The sequence below is a fragment of the Hemitrygon akajei genome, chromosome 23 (genome assembly GCF_048418815.1).
Source record: "Hemitrygon akajei chromosome 23, sHemAka1.3, whole genome shotgun sequence".
Taxonomy (NCBI): domain Eukaryota; kingdom Metazoa; phylum Chordata; class Chondrichthyes; order Myliobatiformes; family Dasyatidae; genus Hemitrygon; species Hemitrygon akajei.
Genome location: NC_133146.1, coordinates 11,996,061 through 12,019,069, shown reverse-complemented (window position 1 = coordinate 12,019,069; position 23,009 = coordinate 11,996,061). Strand labels below are relative to the sequence as shown.

The 23,009-nt window shown below is 46.8% G+C and overlaps 1 protein-coding gene across 1 annotated transcript in view; it reads right to left on the bottom strand.

The window, feature by feature from the left end:
* Nucleotides 1-14,680: 14,680 nt before the first annotated feature.
* The window catches only part of got1 (glutamic-oxaloacetic transaminase 1, soluble), a 66,373-nt gene continuing 58,044 nt past the window's right edge, over nucleotides 14,681-23,009 (bottom strand). Inside the window, exon 9 of the mRNA XM_073026934.1 lies at nucleotides 14,681-16,876. Within this exon, the coding sequence (XP_072883035.1) occupies nucleotides 16,731-16,876 (146 nt within the window). The 3' untranslated portion in view covers nucleotides 14,681-16,730. The remainder of the gene's footprint in view (nucleotides 16,877-23,009) is intronic.

The window sequence follows — 23,009 nt, the reverse complement described above, 5'->3', positions numbered from 1 at the left end:
GTAAATCAGAGATCCATGAGCTAGCTCTCATTTGTGGATCAGAGGTGGAGAGGATTAGCAGCTTTAAATTCCTAGGTGTTAATATTTCAAAGAGCCTATTCCGAGCCTAGCATGTAAGTGCAATTACAAAAAAGCAGGGCAGAGGCTCTATTTCCTTAGGACTTTGTAGAGATTCAGCATGACATCTGATACTTTGACAAACTTCTATAGATGTGTGGTGGAGAGTATATTGACTGGCTGCATAACAGTCTGATATGGAAACACCAATCCTTGAATAGAAAATCCTACAACAAGTAGAGGATACAGCCCAGTCCATCACAGGTAAAGCCCTCTTTACCATTGGGCACATCTACATGAAATGCTGTTCCAGGAAAGCGGCATCCATCAGCAGAGATCCAGCGGCCAGGACATGCTCTCTTATCTCTGTCGCATCAGAAAGAAAGTTCAGGAGCATCAGAGCCCACACCACCAGGTTCAAAAACCCCTCAACCATCAGGCTCTTGAACCACAGGGGATAACTTCATTCAGCTTCACTTGCCCCATCATTGAAATGTTCCCATAATCAATGGATTCATTTTCAAGGACTCTTTGTCTCAGGTTCTAAATATTTATTGATATTTGCAGCTGCATTGTTTGTTGTCTTCTGCACTCTGGCTGAACACCGTAGTTGGGGGGACTTTCATTGATTCTGTTACAGTCACTATTCTGTAGATTTGTTGAATACGCCCACAAGAAATGAATCTCAGGATTGTATACAGTGACATATATCTACTTTGATAATAAAATTTAGTTTGCACTTTGTTAATGAGAAGAGTCAGAGGAGAACGGCCAGACTGGTTCAAATCGACAGGAAGGCGACAGTAACTCAAGTAACCACTCGTTAAAAGTGGTGTATATAAGCAGATCTATGAACACACAACATGTCAAACATTGAAGTGGATGGACTACCGCAGAAGACGACTACAAGCATGGACTATGGCATTTTACGAGGTACAGGGGGTACCTAATAAAATGGCCACTGAGTATACGTCTATCATACTAACATAACTGCAATGTGCTTAGTAGACGTGTGAGTTTAATACTACTCGAGGGAGGTTCATTTGATGTCCTTGTGAACCAGTGGAAAAGGGAGATGGCATCTGTTGTGTAAGTGTATCAGACATGCAATATAATAATTATCCATTTGTATTATCAGAACCAGGTATTCAATTTCATATAAATTTAGACTGTAATGAATAACTTTATTTGAGATGCAAGTCCAATCATTTCTGTGAGGAAAAATGGAATCATATGGTGCTTTACCAAAGGAACAAGACCTTCGGCCTATCGAGTCCATGCCAAACTATTACTCTGCCTAATCCCATGGGCTTGCACTCAGACCATGCCTCTCCATATTCCTCACATTCATGTACCCATCCAAATGCCATAAATATATAACAGATATACCAATATAGAAATGTTATACTGTTCAACCTTATTCTTTTGTCTTCTTTAAAACAGCGTTTCAGTCTCAAGGTGTCTGCATTGACCAAGTTGGGTATGAAAAAGTTTAAATGGTGGCACGGAGCTAAATTTCAAGTAGTGCCAATTAATGCTTTAATACTAGCAGTTGGCTCTATGATAAACAGAAGGAAATCTAATCTAACTGTGGCCAGCCTAACTGACTTCACAAGTCATGAAAAGTATTTGTTTAGCTGCCTTTTCTGATCTTGTACCACACATCATTAAATAGAATTATATTATTAGGTCTTGTCATAACATAATCCATAACTGAAATCCTCAGATGCCAAATTAAACCAGGAGAGTTAAAGAGCAATCTAGCATGGATACAGGTCCCTCAGCTCAGCCTGTTCACACCAACCACAGTGCACACCCACCCAGTACTCACCAACCACAGTGCACACCCACCCAGTCCTCACCAACCACAGTGCACACCCACCCAGTCCACACCAGCCACAGTGCATACCCACACAGTCCACACCAACCACAGTGCACACCCAGCCTGTTCACACCAACCACAGAGCACACCCACCCAGTCCTCACCAACCACAGTGCACACCCAGCCTGTTCACACCAACCACAGTGCACACCCGCCATGTTCACACCAACCACAGAGCACACCCAGCCTGTTCACACCAACCACAGAGCACACCCACCCAGTCCACACCAACCACAGTGCACACCCACCCAGTCCTCACCAACCACAGTGCACACCCACCCAGTCCTCACCAACCACAGTGCACACCCAGCCTGTTCACACCAACCATAGAGCACACCCACCCTGTTCACACCAACCACAGAGCACACCCACCCAGTCCTCACCAACCACAGTGCACACCCACCCAGACAACACCAACCACAGAGCACACCCAGCCTGTTCACACCAACCATAGAGCACACCCACCCTGTTCACACCAACCACAGAGCACACCCACCCAGTCCACACCAACCACAGTGCACACCCATCCAGACAACACCAACCACAGAGCACACCCAGCCTGTTCACACCAAACACAGAGCACACCCACCCAGTCCTCACCAACCACAGTGCACACCCAGCCTGTTCACACCAACCACAGTGCACACCCACCCAGTCCACACCAACCACAGTGCACATCCGGCCTGTTCATATCAACCACAGTGCACACCCAGCCTGTTCACACCAACCACAGAGCACACCCACCCTGTCCTCACCAACCACAGTGCACACCCAGCCTGTTCACACCAACCACAGAGCACACCCACCCAGTCCTCACCAACCACAGTGCACACCCGGCCTGTTCACATCAACCACAGTGCACACCCGGCCTGTTCACACCAACCACAGTGCACACCCACCCAGTCCTCACCAACCACAGTGCACACCCACCCAGTCCACACCAACCACAGAGCACACCCACCCTGTCCTCACCAACCACAGTGCACACCCACCCAGTCCACACCAATCACAGAGCACACCCACCCAGTCCTCACCAACCACAGAGCACACCCACCCAGTCCACACCAACCACAGTGCACACCCAGCCTGTTCACACCAACCACAGAGCACACCCACCCTGTCCTCACCAACCACAGAGCACACCCACCCAGTCCTCACCAACCACAGTGCACACCCACCCAGTCCACACCAACCACAGTGCATACCCACCCAGTCCACACCAACCACAGTGCACACCCAGCCTGTTCACACCAATCACAGTGCACACCCACCCAGTCCTCACCAACCACAGTGCATACCCACCCAGTCCACACCAACCACAGTGCACACCCACCCAGTCCTCACCAACCACAGTGCACACCCAGCCTGTTCACACCAACCACAGAGCACACCCACCCAGTCCTCACCAACCACAGTGCACACCCAGCCTGTTCACACCAACCACAGAGCACACCCACCCAGTCCTCACCAACCACAGTGCACACCCACCCAGTCCACACCAACCACAGTGCACACCCAGCCTGTTCACACCAACCACAGTGCACACCCACCCAGACAACACCAACCACAGAGCACACCCACCCAGTCCACACCAACCACAGTGCACACCCACCCAGTCCTCACCAACCACAGTGCACACCCAGCCTGTTCACACCAACCACAGTGCACACCCACCCAGTCCTCACCAACCACAGAGCACACCCACCCAGTCCACACCAACCACAGTGCACACCCACCCAGTCCTCACCAACCACAGAGCACACCCACCCAGTCCACACCAACCACAGAGCACACCCACCCAGTCCTCACCAACCACAGAGCACACCCACCCAGTCCTCACCAACCACAGTGCACACCCACCCAGTCCTCACCAACCACAGTGCACACCCAGCCTGTTCACACCAACCACAGTGCACACCCACCCAGTCCACACCAACCACAGAGCACACCCACCCAGTCCACACCAACCACAGTGCACACCCGGCCTGTTCACATCAACCACAGTGCATACCCACCCAGTCCACACCAACCACAGTGCACACCCGGCCTGTTCACACCAACCACAGTGCACACCCACCCAGTCCTCACCAACCACAGAGCACACCCACCCTGTCCTCACCAACCACAGTGCACACCCAGCCTGTTCACACCAACCACAGTGCACACCCACCCAGTCCTCACCAACCACAGTGCACACCCACCCAGTCCACACCAACCACAGTGCACACCCACCCAGTCCTCACCAACCACAGTGCATACCCACCCAGTCCACACCAACCACAGTGCACACCCAGCCTGTTCACACCAATCACAGTGCACACCCACCCAGTCCTCACCAACCACAGTGCACACCCACCCAGTCCACACCAACCACAGTGCATACCCACCCAGTCCTCACCAACCACAGTGCACACCCAGCCTGTTCACACCAACCACAGAGCACACCCACCCAGTCCTCACCAACCACAGTGCACACCCACCCAGTCCACACCAACCACAGTGCACACCCAGCCTGTTCACACCAACCACAGAGCACACCCACACAGTCCACACCAACCACAGTGCATACCCACCCAGTCCACAGCAACCACAGTGCACACCCACCCAGTCCTCACCAACCACAGTGCACACCCAGCCTGTTCACACCAACCACAGAGCACACCCACCCAGTCCTCACCAAACACAGTGCACAACCGGCCTGTTCACACCAACCACAGTGCACACCCACCCAGTCCACACCAACCACAGTGCACACCCGGCCTGTTCACACCAACCACAGAGCACACCCACCCAGTCCACACCAACCACAGTGCACACCCAGCCTGTTCACACCAACCACAGAGCACACCCACCCAGTCCTCACCAACCACAGTGCACACCCAGCCTGTTCACACCAACCACAGAGCACACCCACCCTGTCCTCACCAACCACAGTGCACACCCGGCCTGTTCACACCAACCACAGAGCACACCCACCCAGTCCTCACCAACCACAGTGCACACCCACCCAGTCCTCACCAACCACAGAGCACACCCACCCAGTCCACACCAACCACAGTGCACACCCACCCTATCCTCACCAACCACAGTGCATACCCACCCAGTCCTCACCAACCACAGTGCACACCCACCCTATCCTCACCAACCACAGTGCACACCCACCCAGTCCACACCAACCACAGTGCACACCCACCCAGTCCTCACCAACCACAGTGCACACCCACCCAGTCCTCACCAACCACAGTGCACACCCACCCAGTCCACACCAACCACAGTGCATACCCACACAGTCCACACCAACCACAGTGCACACCCACCCAGTCCACACCAACCACAGAGCACACCCACCCAGTACTCACCAACCACAGAGCACACCCACCCAGTCCACACCAACCACAGTGCACACCCACCCAGTCCTCACCAACCACAGAGCACACCCACCCAGTCCTCACCAACCACAGTGCACACCCACCCAGTCCACACCAACCACAGTGCACACCCACCCAGTCCTCACCAACCACAGTGCACACCCACCCAGTCCACACCAACCACAGTGCACACCCACCCAGTACTCACCAACCACAGAGCACACCCACCCAGTCCACACCAACCACAGTGCACACCCACCCAGTCCACACCAACCACAGTGCACACCCACCCAGTCCTCACCAACCACAGTGCACACCCACCCAGTCCTCACCAACCACAGTGCATACCCACCCAGTCCTCACCAACCACAGTGCACACCCAGCCTGTTCACACCAACCACATTGCATACCCACCCAGTCCTCACCAACCACAGTGCACACCCAGCCTGTTCACACCAACCACAGTGCACACCCACCCAGTCCTCACCAACCACAGTGCACACCCAGCCTGTTCACACCAACCACAGTGCACACCCACCCAGTCCTCACCAACCACAGTGCACACCCAGCCTGTTCACACCAACCACAGTGCACACCCACCCAGTCCTCACCAACCACAGTGCACACCCACCCAGTCCACACCAACCACAGTGCACACCCACCCAGTCCTCACCAACCACAGTGCATACCCACCCAGTCCTCACCAACCACAGTGCACACCCAGCCTGTTCACATCAACCACAGTGCACACCCACCCAGTCCACACCAACCACAGTGCATACCCACCCAGTCCACACCAACCACAGTGCATACCCACCCAGTCCACACCAATCACAGTGCACACCCACCCAGTCCACACCAACCACAGTGCATACCCACCCAGTCCTCACCAACCACAGTGCATACCCACCCAGTCCTCACCAGCCACAGTGCACACCCAGCCTGTTCACATCAACCACAGAGCACACCCACCAAGTCCACACCAACCACAGTGCATACCCACCCAGTCCTCACCAACCACAGTGCACAACCGGCCTGTTCACACCAACCACAGAGCACACACACCCAGACAACACCAACCAAAGAGCACACCCAGCCTGTTCACACCAACCATAGAGCACACACACCCTGTTCACACCAACCACAGAGCACACCCACCCAGTCCTCACCAACCACAGTGCACACCCACCCTATCCTCACCAACCACAGTGCACACCCACCCAGTCCACACCAACCACAGTGCACACCCACCCAGTCCTCACCAACCACAGAGCACACCCACCCAGTCCTCACCAACCACAGTGCACACCCAGCCTGTTCACACCAACCACAGAGCACACCCACCCTGTCCTCACCAACCACAGTGCACACCCGGCCTGTTCACACCAACCACAGAGCACACCCACCCAGTCCTCACCAACCACAGTGCACACCCAGCCTGTTCACACCAACCACAGAGCACACCCACCCTGTCCTCACCAACCACAGTGCACACCCGGCCTGTTCACACCAACCACAGAGCACACCCACCCAGACAACACCAACCACAGTGCACACCCACCCAGTCAACACCAACCACAGTGCACACCCAGCCTGTCCACACCAACCACAGTGCACACCCACCCAGTCCACACCAACCACAGAGCACACCCACCCAGTCCACACCAACCGCAGTGCACACCCACCCAGTCCTCACCAACCACAGTGCACACCCACCCAGTCCACACCAACCACAGTGCACACCCAGCCAGTCCTCACCAACCACAGTGCACACCCACCCAGTCCTCACCAACCACAGTGCATACCCACCCAGTCCTCACCAACCACAGTGCACACCCAGCCTGTTCACACCAACCACAGAGCACACCCACCCAGTCCTCACCAACCACAGTGCACACCCACCCTGTTCACACCAACCACAGTGCACACCCACCCAGTCCTCACCAACCACAGTGCACACCCAGCCTGTTCACACCAACCACAGTGCACACCCACCCAGTCCTCACCAACCACAGTGCACACCCAGCCTGTTCACACCAACCACAGAGCACACCCACCCTGTTCACACCAACCACAGTGCATACCCACCCAGTCCTCACCAACCACAGTGCACACCCACCCAGTCCTCACCAACCACAGTGCACACCCACCCAGTCCACACCAACCACAGTGCACACCCACCCAGTCCTCACCAACCACAGAGCACACCCACCCAGTCCACACCAACCACAGTGCACACCCACCCAGTCCACACCAACCACAGTGCACACCCACCCAGTACTCACCAACCACAGTGCATACCCACCCAGTCCTCACCAACCACAGTGCACACCCACCCAGTCCACACCAACCACAGTGCACACCCACCCAGTCCTCACCAACCACAGTGCATACCCACCCAGTCCTCACCAACCACAGAGCACACCCACCCAGTCCTCACCAACCACAGTGCACACCCACCCAGTCCACACCAACCACAGTGCACACCCAGCCTGTTCACACCAATCACAGTGCACACCCACCCAGTCCACACCAACCACAGTGCACACCCACCCAGTCCTCACCAACCACAGTGCATACCCACCCAGTCCACACCAACCACAGTGCACACCCACCCAGTCCTCACCAACCACAGAGCACTCCCACCCAGTCCTCACCAACCACAGTGCACACCCACCCTGTTCACACCAACCACAGTGCACACCCACCCTATCCTCACCAACCACAGTGCACACCCACCCTGTTCACACCAACCACAGTGCACACCCACCCTATCCTCACCAATCACAGTGCACACCCACCCTATCCTCACCAACCACAGTGCACACCCACCCAGTCCACACCAGCCACAGTGCACACCTGGCCTGTCCACACCAACCACAGTGCACACCCAGCCAGTCCTCACCAACCACAGTGCACACCCACCCAGTCCTCACCAACCACAGTGCACACCCACCCAGTCCACACCAACCACAGTGCACACCCACCGTATCCTCACCAACCACAGTGCACACCCACCCAGTCCTCACCAACCACAGAGCACACCCACCCTATCCTCACCAATCACAGTGCACACCCACCCTATCCTCACCAACCACAGTGCACACCCACCCAGTCCACACCAGCCACAGTGCACACCTGGCCTGTCCACACCAACCACAGTGCACACCCACCCTGTTCACACCAACCACAATGCACACCCGGCCTGTTCACACCAACCACAGTGCACACCCACCCAGTCCTCACCAACCACAGTGCACACCCACCCAGTCCACACCAGCCACAGTGCATACCCACCCAGTCCACACCAACCACAGTGCACACCCACTGAGACAACACCAACCACAGTGCACACCCACCCAGTCCACACCAATCACAGTGCACACCCACCCTGTTCACACCAATCACAGTGCACACCCACCCAGTCCACACCAACCACAGTGCACACCCACCCAGTCCATACCAATCACAGTGCACACCCACCCAGTCCACACCAATCACAGTGCACACCCACCCTGTTCACACCAATCACAGTGCACACCCACCCAGTCCTCACCAAACACAGTGCACACCCACCCAGTCCTCACCAACCACAGTGCACACCCACCCAGTCCACACCAACCACAGTGCACACCCACCCAGTCCATACCAATCACAGTGCACACCCAGCCTGTCCGGGTTTTCTGCATTCAGCCCATATCCCTCCATGTACCCAACTGAGTGCTTGTGAAAAGATACTAATGTACCACCCTGAATCACACCTTTCCACCAACCTCTGATGGATGAAGTTGTCCCTCAGATCCTTCTTTAAATCTTTCTCTTCTCGCTCCATGCCCCAAGTTTTGGACTTTGGGGAAAAGTTTGTTCCCAGACTTATCTATGTCTTTCAGTGTTAAACATTTGTGTCTAATAAAGTCACTTTATGTCCCATGGAATACAGCCAGGCCAAACTCTCCCTGTAACTCAGGCTCTCTGGTCCTGGCAACATCCCAGTAAGTCAGTCATGGACTCTTTTCAGTTTAACTACATGTCTGTAAACAGGGTGACCACACTACTCCAAGTGTTGCCTCATGAACAGCTTATATAATTGCAGCCTAATGTCCGACTCCTATAGTCATTGCCTTGACTGATGAAGGCCAGCGTGCTAAACAGTTATCTCCATTCTGTCCACCTATGACACCGCTTTCAATAAACTATACACTTCCTATCTCCCGCTGTTCCAGTACATTCCTGCAGAATTGCCACTCATACTCTGGTTTGACTTTCCAAAATAAGGCAACATTTGGCTGAATTAGTGAGAAGAAATGCTATTTACTGACGCAACAAACACAAAACGCTAGAGAAAGTCAATGGATCAGGCAGCATCTGGGCTGAGAAATAAGCAGTTAATGTTTCAGGCTGAGGCTCTTAATCAGGACTTGAGAGGAAGGGGGCAGAAGCCAGAATGAGGTGAGTGGAGGAGAAGGCGGCAGGTGATAGGTGAAACCAAATGAGGGGGGAACGAAGTAAGAAGCTGGGAGATGATAGGTGGAAGAGGTCAAGGTCTAAAGGAAGAATATAATAGGAGAAGACAGTGGCCAATGGGAGAAAGAGAAGGAGGAAGGGCACCAGATGGAAATGATGAGTAGGAGTGAAGAAAATGAGTAAGAGAGAAGGTGGGGGAGGAGAAATTACTGGAATTTCAAGAAATCGATGTTTATGCCATCAAGTTGGAGGCTATCTAGATGGAATATAGGGTGTAGCTTCTTCAACCTGAGTTGGGCCTCATCGTAACAGCAGAGGGCTAGGATCAGCCTGGTCTTTGATGTGTCATATTCATATCCAGCACATAGACTAAATATTAAAATAGACAAAAGAAAGAAAGAAAAGGAGACAGTACTTAGACCGAGAAGCAGCTCACATGATAACTTCTGTGGAAAACATTGATTTGTGTCCCCCCCATTTCTTTACTGGGTGGTTTTGTCTCAGTCCCCACCACTGACAGAATTAGCCCACAGAGATTCTGAGGCTGACGACTCATCTGAAGCCCGGGGTGTGTGGATGAGTGAAGATCTGGCGTATCGACAACAAACAAAATCTGGTGGATGGTTCCAAAAGCTTGGTAGGATACAGCCACGAGTTACTGGATCTTCTGGCGCAAAGAGCGTCTTGATTTTCACAACAGCAGCTTTAAATTCAATATTAGGCCCACGATCAAAGAAATGTGCTCAAACACTCAAGTACTAGGCCAGTTTCCAGATCGAGAACAAAGGCTTCCTTGGAAGCATAAAGACTAAGAATGTTTTAATTGACTGTTCATTTTATCAAGGGTTGAATTTCTCTGCTCAATCAGTAACAGGTACACAATGGATGTGTGGCCTGATTGAAAGCGATTAGTGGAAAGGCAGGGGCTATAACTTACTTAAAGTGATTGAGATACATAATCTAAAACAATTTCCCTCTGAATGAGTAGAAATGATAAATATATGGTTTAACTTGAGAAACTGTTTTGAACGTTGATTGGAAAAAGGAAAAATTACTATTGATGACAACACAAACCAGAACAAGAAGCAGGATCAGAAATGGAGCACGATAAAAGTCATTCAGACACATGCTGGATATATTTGAATAGGAAAGGTTCAGAGAAAAGTGGGTCAAAACTGTCAACTAACTTAGTCCTGCCGAAGGGTTTCAGCCTGAAACGTCGACTGTACTCTTTCCCTATAGATGCTGCCTGGACTGATGAGTTCCTCCAACATTTTGTGTGTGTTGCTCAGATTTCCGGTGTCTGCAGATTTTCTCTTGTTTGTTTTTAGCTTAGATGGGCATGCTGTACGAGTTGGGGTGAGGGGCTAGTTTCCATGCTCTATGTGACTCTAAAGAGTTGACATTATACCTACTCAGCTCTGAACTGATTTCACAACCTATGGACTTTCTCTACAACTCATGTTCTCAGCATTATTTATTTATTTATTACTTTGTACTTGCAGCTTGTCTTTGGCAGATTTTTTTGAGTCAGTCTTGTGTGGTTTTGCATTCAATGTTTAGTATTTTTTGTTCTACCATGAATGCCTGCAAGAAAATTAATCCTGGGGCGTACATGGTGACATATAGTTTGCACATTGATAATAAGACCATAAGATATAGGAGCAGAATTGGGCCATTTGGCCCATCAAGCCTATTCTGCCATTTCATCATGGCTGATCCATTTTCCCTCTCAGCCCCCATCTCCCGCCTTCTCCCTGCATCCCTTCCTGCCCTGACTAATCAAGAATCTATCAACCTCTGCCTTAACTATACCCAATGACTTGGCCTCCACAGCCGCCTGTGGCAACAGATTCCACAGATACACCACCCTTTAGCTAAAGACACAAAGGTTGGGGGTGTTGTGGATCGTGTGGAGGGCTGTCAGAGGTTACAGCGGGACATTGATAGGATGCAAAACTGAGCTGAGAAGTGGCAGATGGAGTTCAACCCAGATAAGTGTGAAGTGGTTCATTGTGGTAGGTCAAATTTGAAGACAGAATATAATATTAATGGTAAGGTTCTTGGCATTGTGGAGGATCAGAGAGATTTTGGGGTCCATGTCCATAGGACACTCAAAGTTGCTTAAAGGTTGACAGTGTTGTAAAGAAGGCATATGGTGTGTTGGCTTTCATTAAACATGGGACTGAGTTCAAGAGCCATGAGGTAATATTACAGCTGCATAGGAACTTGGTCAGACCCCACTTGGAGAACTGTGCTCAGTTCTGGTCACCTCACCACAGGAAGAATGTGGATACTATAGAAAGAGTGCAGAGATTTACTAGGATGTTGCCTGGATTGGAGTGTACCTTATGAGAATAGGTTGAGTTAACTTGGCCTTTTCTCCTTGGAGTGACAGGAGAGGTGACCTGATAGAGATGTATAAGATGATGAGAGGCATTGATCATGGGGATAGCCAGATGCTCTTTCCCAGGGCTGAAATGGCTAACACAAGGGGGCACAGTTTTAAGGTGCTTGGAAGCAGGTACAGAGGAGATTTCAGGGGTAAGGTTTTCACACAGAGTGGCAGGTGCGTGGAATGCACTGCCAGCGACGGTTGTAGAAGTGGATACAATAGGGTCTTTTAAGAGACTCTTAAATAGGTACAAGGAGCTTAGAAAAGTAGAGGGCTATGTGGTAGGGTAATTCTAGGCAGTTTTCAGAGTAGGCTATATGGTCGGCACAACATTGTGGGCCAAAGAGCTGTAATGTGCTGTAGATTTCTATGTTCCATTCTGAAAGGATGCCCCTGTATTCTGAGACTGTGTTCTCTGGTCTTGGACTCCACAATAAGAAACATGTTCTCCCCATACACTCTATTGAAGAAGCCTTTCAACATTCAATAGGTTTCAATATTATCCATCATTTTTCTGAATTCCGGTGAGTACAGGCTTTACTTTGAATTTTGAGAAGCTTGCTTCTTGTATTTAAATACCAGTGGGTGCAGGACTGATTCCAAACAGCCAAAAGCAGCTGCCTGGCTCTCTTTCTGCACTGCTTTGTACACCAATATTGCAATGTTTTGTCACTCGTACGTCTACAGAAAATGGTGGATGTAGACCAGTCCATCACAGCCAAAGCCTTCCTCACCACTTAGCACATTCACAACACCTGGTTCAGGAAGTTGTTACTCAGGTTCCTAAACCAACGTGGATAACTTCACTCACCTCAACTCTGAACTGATCCCACAACCTGCAGACTAACTTTCAAGGGCTCTAGAGATTCATGTTCTCAGTATTTTTAAAAAATTTACACAGATTAGTCTTCCTTTTCACATTGGTTGTTTGTCAGTGTTTATGTATAGCTTTTCATAAATTCTACTGAATTTATTTTTCTGTAAATGCCTTCAAGAAAATGAATCTCAAGGTAGCACATGATGGCATATACATACTTTAATAAAATTACTTTGCCTCTGACTAAACTTTCAAGTTCATTCAAAATTACAGATGGCAATAAAAATCTCCAGATTTAAATATATCATTGCCCTTGCCAATACACTTCAATTTAATTTTTCTGCAGCATATGTCAGCAATGTTACTTTATCGGCACTGACCCCCGCTTGTGCTTTCTACAACCCTGTAAGAACATCCATGCTTTAGGTACCCAATTTAGAGTAGAGAGGTAATGTTGCAACCCTACAAATCTCTGGTGAGACCGCACTTAAGAGTATTGAGTTCAGTTCCAGTCACCTCATTATAAGAAGGATGTGGAAGCTATGGAGAGGGTGCAGAGGAGATTTACCAGGATGTTGCCTGGTTTGGAGAACAAGTCATATGAAGCAAGGTTAGCAGAGCTGGGACTTTTCTCTTTGGAGCGTAGAAGAATGAGAGGGGACTTGATAGAGGTCTACAAGATTATGAGAGGCATAGATATGACGGATAGTCAGTACCTGTTTCCCAGGGCACCAATAGCAAACACCAGAGGGCATATGTACAAAATTAAGGGAGGGGAGACATCAGGGGTAAGTTTTTTTTTTACACAGAGGGTTGAGTGCCTGGAATGACTTGCCAGGGATGGTGGTGGTGGCTAAAACATTAGGGGTATTTAAGAGCCTCTTGGACAGGCACATGGATGAAAGAAAAATGGAGGGTTAGACAATAGACAATAGGTGCAGAAGTAGACCATTCGGCCCTTCGAGCCTGCACCGCCATTTTGAGATCATGGCTGATCAACTACTGTCAATACCCGGTTCCTGCCTTGTCCCCATATCCCTTGATTCCCCTATCCATAAGATACCTATCTAGCTCCTTCTTGCTATGGGGTAGTGTGGGTTTAGTACTTTTTTTTAAGGATTATATGGGTCAGCACAACATGGAGGGCTGAAGGGCCTGTACTGTGCTGTAGTGTTCTATGGTAATTGTCTCTCTTCCCTCTGGGCAAACACTAAAGACCATAAGATATAGGAGCAGAAGCTTTAGGCCTTAGTAGCTATTACAACTCCCTCCCCTTGTCTTCATCGGTTTCTCCTTGTTCAGAAGTACTGATGCCTTTCACAAGGCACTACAATTTCTAGGCAAAATGAAAGCAAGTTAAAGATAATAATATAATGCCTTTAAATAATCACACTGATGGGGAAGAGAAATGACACTATTTGCAATAACATAAATTTGGCTCAAATGGTATCAAATCTTTAAATTTTCTTCAAAGAGCCAATCTGATGGATGTGTCATTGGCTAAGAATGTAGATAACTGTTAATATTGCCATATCATTATCATCTCTCATCTCCAAGGAGAAACAACTGGTGGGTATTTTGAGAGGCGCTCCTTTGCAGTGAAGTGTACCTGTTGAAGAGGATGGGGCACCACCACTCTCTGTGGACAACACCAGCATCTCCTTAAATTATGACAATGAACAAAAAGACTGGAATCATCATTTTCAAATCTTTATTTTGTTTCGATGTGACATATTTATACATAGACTGAAATTTGCCAGACTTGTACACCCCAAATATTGTTGGGAATTTCTCAATACACGATAAGCAGTTTATAGCAAATGCATACACCGGATCAGTGGTAGTTATTTGATCAATTATTGGCAGTCAATCATCCACCCATTATATCATCAAATACTGCAGAACCATGAAATGAAGGACTTCAAGGTGCAATCAGAATTATTTTCTTCCTTTCCATAACCATTTAATTTAGTTTTCTTAAATTAGCCTCAAGTGAATTATTATTACATGTAAACTGAGCTAGAGAATATTCCCTATAGGAACTCCTATCTTTAAAGTGACGTGGTAATAACAAGTCAACCCCAGTCTGGTTACATTCATTTGCTGTTCATTAACAATGATTATCTCACCTGATATCCAATGGCTTTTTACCTTCGGCTATGAAAAATAACTACTCAGCATGGTAACTGTTTTGAAAGTACTATACAGGACTAGGTATTTAACACTATGCAAATCACAAATACTATTTTCAGACTAAAACTCTGCAATTAATTTGTAAAGGTTTAGGATTATCTGACTCAGTTCTGATGTCGCTGCATTGCTCCCTTCAGAAACCGTCCTGAGTCAAACAGGTTAATGCCCTCTCTATGTCTTTAAAGCTCTTCAATATGGATTACACCCAAATTAGTGATTCCCTATTGATCACATTAGCTAAATGGTTACAGTTCAAACTGCAGCACTGTAAGGCCTCAAAACGGCTGTATAATTATGGCAACTCAATCGAGTATAACAGGCATATAAACCTGGATGGAATTACTTCTCTCCTTGAGGTATTGATCCTATTCAATGAACTTTGCTTCCATTAGAGTTCATTAAGAAACAGGTCAAAGAAACGAGCAATTAGCCCATCAGCCAGTTTACCACCGGATAATATATATGAAGTAAATGAGTCGCCCCCTCACAGCGGCTAAGCTCCCTGGCTCCGAGACTGGACTGTTTACTGACAACACCCTTGGTCACTCTAGGGCAGGGGTTTTCAACCTGGGGTCCACAGACCCCTTGCTTAATGGTCGGTCCACAGTATAAAAATGGTTGGGAACCCCTGCTCTAGGGGATCAAGTCTTAAAGAAAAAGGTCTTGACACGACAGATCAACTTGAGTGCATTTACAAATGCATCTTGAAAATTACTGCATGCTGTTGAATATTCACATCCACTGGAAGTCTGACAGTGCAGTTAACCCTGAAGCTTGCCATTGGCTTAGAGTGCGATTGAATATACAGCAACCTATGGACAAAAACTTTTCTCAACAGATTATTGCATTCAATGCCTTATTTGCCCCATCTCATCATCACTCCTGTAGTAATTAAAAGCCATTTTGTCTGCCTGCCATTTAACTTTTCCAAGGTTTTCCTCCGGAAAAAGGAAACCAAAAGGTCAAAGACCTTTAGACAAGTATATGGAAAGAGGTTTAGAGGGATGTGGGCCAAACACAGGGAGGAGCTTGGTGGCACCTGGGTCAGCATGGACCGGTTGGACTGAAGGGCCGTTACCATGATGTGTGACTTTATAACTCTCATAATTTGAGAGTTTTCCATGACAATTTTGCTTATGTTAAAAGGGAGATTTTTGTTTAAAAATTATGAATCTGTCCTTGGGGACTAGCTTAATGGAAAAATGAAAAAATAAACACATTTTCAAATATTCACAAAGTTTTAAAACTGACCAACCATTCCGTACATTGAAATTTCTAGGTAATATGATGTGCAGTAATAACCGTAAAATAATATTTTAAAACAATTGAATTGTTCTACAATTGTAAAGATAAAATTAAATATCCTGACTAGATAGTAAACCAAGGGATAGAGCTAAATTAGTGCTTCTCTATTTAAGTGTTAATTTCAGGGCTTCCCTCCCAATTGGATATTAGATGAAGTTATGCATAAGGCATGAGAGACGGCAACACCAAGAATCACCCACTATCACATGCACAGTCACATCTACAATTTCTTTGGAAACAAGCTCTTGTTCACTGGCACTGGTTGGCCGTCACTGCCTCCTTAATGGATTCTGCCACGTAATCCAGGTTGGAAGTGGTCAGACCACACATGTTGATGCGGCCATTGCTCATGAGATAGATGTGTTTCTTCTTAACCATGTAATCGACTTGAGAAGCTGTTGGGAGTGGTGAGGGAAGGGGAGAAAACGGATAAATGGTCAGCATTTGTTTTTCTCTGCAAATTCACCTTTAGATTTTAGTTTGTGAAATAGAAAACAATGACTAAAAAAATGCTTATTCAGACTTGGAAATCTGAACTTGGATGATAAACTATCCCATCAGCCTTTAAGGAATAAGTAAAAGAATGTTTAATGTTCAACAAGATGTCAGAACTAATAATGAACTATTTTGCCTGAAATAGTCTCAATGAATGTTAAATAAAATAATCACAGAACTTCAGAAAGATACTCAAGTGTTAGTTCTCCTGCTTTAAGTTACAAAGCTTCTGCTTCCTGGCTTACAAACTTTTGCAAGTTTTGGACGAAGGATATACACACAAACACAGCTGCAAGAAAAAGTTTGTGAACCCTTTGCAGTTACCTGGTTTTTTGCATAAAATATGGTCTGATCATCTAAGTTACAATAATAGACAAACACAATCTGCTGAACTAATAACACACAAACAATTGTACTTCTCATCAATACAGAGAACACCATTTAAAAAAAATCAGTCTAGGTTCAAAAAAGTATGTGGACCTCTGAAATAATGCCTTCTACAAACACAACTCAGAGTCTATGTTCCAATCAATGAGATTAGATTGGACGTGTGGGGGTGTAGAGGTGCCCTGTCCTATAAAAAAGATACACAAAGTCAGGTTACTGGCTCTTCTCTTGCCAGGTCTGTTTATGTGCACCATGCCTTGATCAAAACAACTTTCAGGGGACCTTAGAAGAAATGTAGAAGTGCATGAAGCTGGAAAAGGCTACAAAAGCATTTCTAAAGACCTGAGTGTCCATCAGTCCACAGTAAGATCTACAAATGGAGGAAACTCAATACTGTTGCTACTCTGCCTAGGAGTGGGCATCCTGCAAAGATCACACCAAGAGCACAACGTGCAATGCTGAAGGAGGTGAAGAAGAACCCAAGGGTAACAGCAAAAGACCTGCAGAAATCTCTAGAACTTGCTAAAGTCTGTTCATGTGTCCACTATAAGAGAAACATTGAACAAGAATGTTGTTCATGGAAGGACACCATGGAGGGAAACCATTGCTCTCAAAAAAAAAACATTGCTGCAAGTCTCAAGTTTGCAAAAGGCCACCTGGATCTTCTACAACGCTTCTGGGACAAGTTCTATGGACAGATGAGACAAAAGTTGAACTTTTTGGCAGAAATGCACATTGTTGTGTTTGGAGGGAAAAGGGCACTGCACACCAACCAAAATCTCATCACAACTGAGAAGCAGCATGGTTCGGAGCTGCTTTGCTGCCCCAGGGCCTGGATAGCTTGCAATCGTTGAAGGAACAATGAATTCAAATTGTATCAAGACAATTTTACAGGAGAATGTCAGAGTAGCAGTCTGACACCTGAAGCTTAATGGAAGTTGGATGATGTAACAAGACAATGATCTGAAACACAAGAGTAAATCAACAACAGAATGGTTTGGAAAGAAGGAAAATAATGTTTGAAATGGCCAAGTAAGAGTCCAGACCGTAACCTAATTGAGATGCTGTGGCATGGCCTGAAGAGGGCTGTGCATCCAAGGTATCCCAGAAATATTGATGAGCTGAAGCAGCTTTGAATGGAGGAATGGTCTAAAATTCCACCTCCCCATTGTGCAAGTCTGATCAGCAGCTACAGGAAATATTTGGTGGAGGTTATTGCTGCTAAAGGAGATTCTAATAGTTATTAAATACAAGGGTTCACATACTTTTTCTTGTGATACACACACAGTGTAATTATTCGTCCTCATTTCTTTTTTTTTTAACGACAGTGCAGGTGAGGTGAGGAACTGCCGCAGGTTTGTTCTTGCAGAAACATGACTCGTGACTCCACGCACCATTAATCTGCAGGCCATGAGTCTCAGGGACTTAGGATACGATATTTTATTTTTATACACAGTTTTGATGTGACTGTATCTTTTTTCTGTACTGTACACTCTATGTGTGCTGTGCACAACTGTTGGTACTATGTTTTGCACCTTGGCCCGGCAGGAAATATGTTCCAGATGCTGGGAGAGTCCAGTACCAGAGGGCATGGTTTGAGAATAAGGGGTAGGTCATTTAGGACAGAGTTAAGGAAAAACTTCTTCTCCCAGAGAGTTGTGGGGGTCTGGAATGCACTGCCTCGGAAGGTAGTGGAGGCCAATTCTCTGGATGCTTTCAAGAAGGAGCTAGATAGGTATCTTATGGATAGGGGAATCAAGGGATATGGGGACAAGGCAGGAACTGATCAGCCATGATCTCAAAATGGCGGTACAGGCTCGAAGGGCCGAATGGCCTACTTCTGCACCTATTGTCTATTGACTCTTGTTTCATTTGGCTGTTTTCGTGTGTATGGTTGAATGACAACTAAACTTGAACTGATATTTGCAGACTAATTGACTGGTCAAAGACACACCCTATGAAATACAATGCACTGCTTAAGTTCTATGTGTTTAATGCGCCTGTAATACTGATCTAAGTTTTCCATTGTGCATGTACCTCACTGTACTTGCATGTACAGGACAATAAACCCAATAATACAGAATAATCTGCACTTTGGCAGAAAGGCAGACTATTACAGTGAAATGATGAGATTGAAGGGTTTGCTGTTCAGAATGATCTGCATATTCTTGTACACCGCTCACTGAAAGCTAACACACAGACTCAACAAGCAATTAAGACAAATGCAACCAGCATATCTGAGGGTGTGCTGGGGACAGCCCACAAGTGTTGCCACACATTCTAGCGTCAACATAGCATGGGAATCAACAACAAGGCAGCAAGTACAGGAAAGCAGTGCTACATTGCTACAGTGCTAAAGGATCATCTACACTCAGTGGCCACTTTATTAGGGACCCCCTGTACCTAATAAAGTGGCCACTGAGTGAAAATATAGGGCCGTATAGTAGCGTAACCTCATCTCATAAAACCAGCTTAACTCGATGCAATTAACCTTTACAGCTAAATAGTTTGACAGTACGTACACACACACAACTGTGGGAGCTAAACAGAATGATACACCAGTTTGAGGGTTCTACTTTGGCAAACAATGGGAAAGGGTTAATTATCCAGAAGTTCCTGGCCTTGAACAGTGAACTGAGATATCTAATTAATGCTTGGGTAACAATAATGGTACTGTTTTAAATGTGAGTTTGCAGCAGATCTTCACAACATCTGGTGGATTTGGCTAGCAACCTGACTTACAAATGATTTTTTTTGTAACTGATTCAAGGAACCCATCAGCAACCTTGAACTTGCGAAGTTTTCAACGCATACACATCTGAATAAGTAAGATTAAATACGACCGTGAATGAAAACTAGATGTGTCAACTTTAGGTCATCAGCAGGACTCTGATGTCAGCTGGTGATGAAATCTGTGGAATTCAATGCCACAGATTGCTGTGGAGGGCAAGACATTGGGTATATTTAAAGTGGAAGTTGACAGGTTCTTGATTAATAAGGGTATCAAATAAGGGGAGAAGACAGGAGAATGGGTTGAGAGCCATGACTGAATAGCTTAATTCTGCTCCTATGTGTTATGGAATAAGTCAAACTCCAGTGTGCGACCTGGGCACATAATCAGTTTGGCTTTTAGTGAACCATGAGGGTATGATTCATTGTTAAAACAGGTGACCCTGTTCAAATAAAATTCAATTTAAGCAGTGGGCTATCTCCTATCCTGTCTATCAAGAGTACATGCTTTGGAACCTGAGTAATGTGCATATTATATATTAGTTTTCTCATAATCCCAGATTTTGGTTCCAAATGGTGTACTCCTCAGTTTGTCCTTGCAATTTAGTTTTAAGCCAGTTAGAAAAGAACATAGACCAATAGTACAGCACAGTCTGGCCCACAATCAACCTACTCTACGATCAATCTAACCCTTCCCTCTCAAATTGCCCTCCATTTTTCTATCATCCATCTCAGTTTCTTAAGTGTCCATAATGTATTTACCTCTACCATCACCCCATGCATTCACCACTGTTTCTGTATAAAAAAAACAACCTATCTCTGACTATTCCCCCCACCATACTTCCCTCAAACATTAAAATTATGCCCCTCATATTGGGCACTTCCACCCAGGGAAAGAAGATCTCTGGCCTCTTATCATTTTGTACATCTCTGATTCTCTTTGCTGCAAAGAGAAAAACCCTAGCTCACTCAACCTATCATAAGATATTCTTCACTGTACTCATGAAGGCATGCAGAGGGTTATAAGGGGATATGTGACTGGGACCATTTGCCACTCAGCCAGAGGTGTATCGGGCAGTAACTCTGAAATGTCACAAGCCAATCTGCTTCAACATTACAACCACAATCGTCCAATGAACCAGAATGAAAGATGGGCTGCTGAATCCCAAGAAAATGCCTACACACTCTTGTTAGTTTACCAGAAACAGGTGGACTGTCACTCAAAAGTCAGATAAAAAAAATACTCTAGAGTTTAGTGAATTTGCATGTCTAATGAGGATAGGTTCAGCAAATTCACAGGATAGGGTTTTTCTGTTTGGAATGAAGGAGGGTGAGAGGTAACTTGATAAAGGTGTACAAGATGCTAAGAAGAACAGATAAAGTGGACAGGCAGTCACTTCTTTCCCCGAGGTGCAAATGACTAATGTAAGGGGCCATAGTTTTAAGGTGATTGGAGGAAAGTATGGAGGGGGGGATGTCAGAGGTAGTTTTTTTTCCCCACAGAAGGTGTCAGGTAGAGGCAGAAACATCAGAAACCGGAGGACACCTTCGAAAGGCAACGACTCAAAAAGGCAGCATCCACAATGAAGGACCTTGTGGCACATGCCCTCTTCTTACTGTTACCATCAAGGAGGAGGTATAGGACCCTGACCCTGTTTCTGGAACAGCTCCTTCCTCTTTACCATCAGACTTCTGAATGGACAATGAACCCGTGAACATCACCTCACTTTTTTTTTGCTCTCTTTATGTACTACTCAATTTTTTATATATTTACTTACTGTTTTTATTATGTGTTGCAATGTACTGCTACAAAACAACACATTTCATGACATATGCCAGTGATATTAAGCTTGATTCTGAGATATTTAAGAAACTCTTAAATAGGGACATGGATGATAGAAAACGGAGGGCTATGTAGGCAGGAAGATTTAGATTGATCTGACAGCAGGTTAAAAGGTTGGCACATCACAGGCTGAAGGCCCAGTACTGTGCTGTAGTGTTCCATATTCTATGGACTGTGGCCTCTATCTGTTAGCAAGGTCACTGGCTTTTCTGCTCGGAAGGAGAAAAAACATGCAATCAGATTCCCACCACAATATGCTGACATAAAACAGTGTCCTGTGGTGTATTTGGGATCGTTTGGCCATCAGTGTTGAGCAAAGAGCGGAGGACAGATGCTGAAGGATGCAAAAAAAGCCATAACAACTTGAAATTGGATCTTGAAAAAGAAAAAAAAAGTGTGAGTGTGCATGTGCACGGTTCTGGCAAACACTGAACTGGTTAAATTCTGTCAGGCTATCCAGGTCCCAATAAGGCTGGAAGGTTAATTCAGGAGCTGTCGAGAGTTAGACACCAAGCATCTACCTGGCCCTTCAGCCAGCATCGCACAGAACCAGCACAACTCTGAGACACAGGAGGGTCCGAGCGTGGATTCTTTATCTGATACCTGGGGTCTTTTTCCAAATTGAAAGAGATACCTCCTCATACCATCAAAAGACCCTGGTGGTACGTTATGTGTTCATCTAATTGACTGCTTCAGGGCACCAAAACAGACACTCTCAACAGACTCTCAAATTGCACAAGCTCTTTTATAAACCAAACAGTCTGCTTCCCATTAATAAAAGTATGATGCAAAGATTTTTTTGCCCCCTCTTTCTTAAATATAAAAATTTCAGCCCTTTGTGAATCTGCAATAATCCAAAGCAAAACACACAGGCAGAACAGCTGGATAACATTACTGCTTAAGGTATTGTATGGTCCAAAGATCGGCTGGGCAGGGGGAAGCTTATCAATTAGGGCAGTTGTTTTGAATTAAAAGACATGTAAAGAGTGAAAGTGAAGTAACAGGGTCCTTTGTGAACCCGGTGAGCTGTGAATACTAACAAAGACCTCCACTATTCCACCAACACCTCTCAC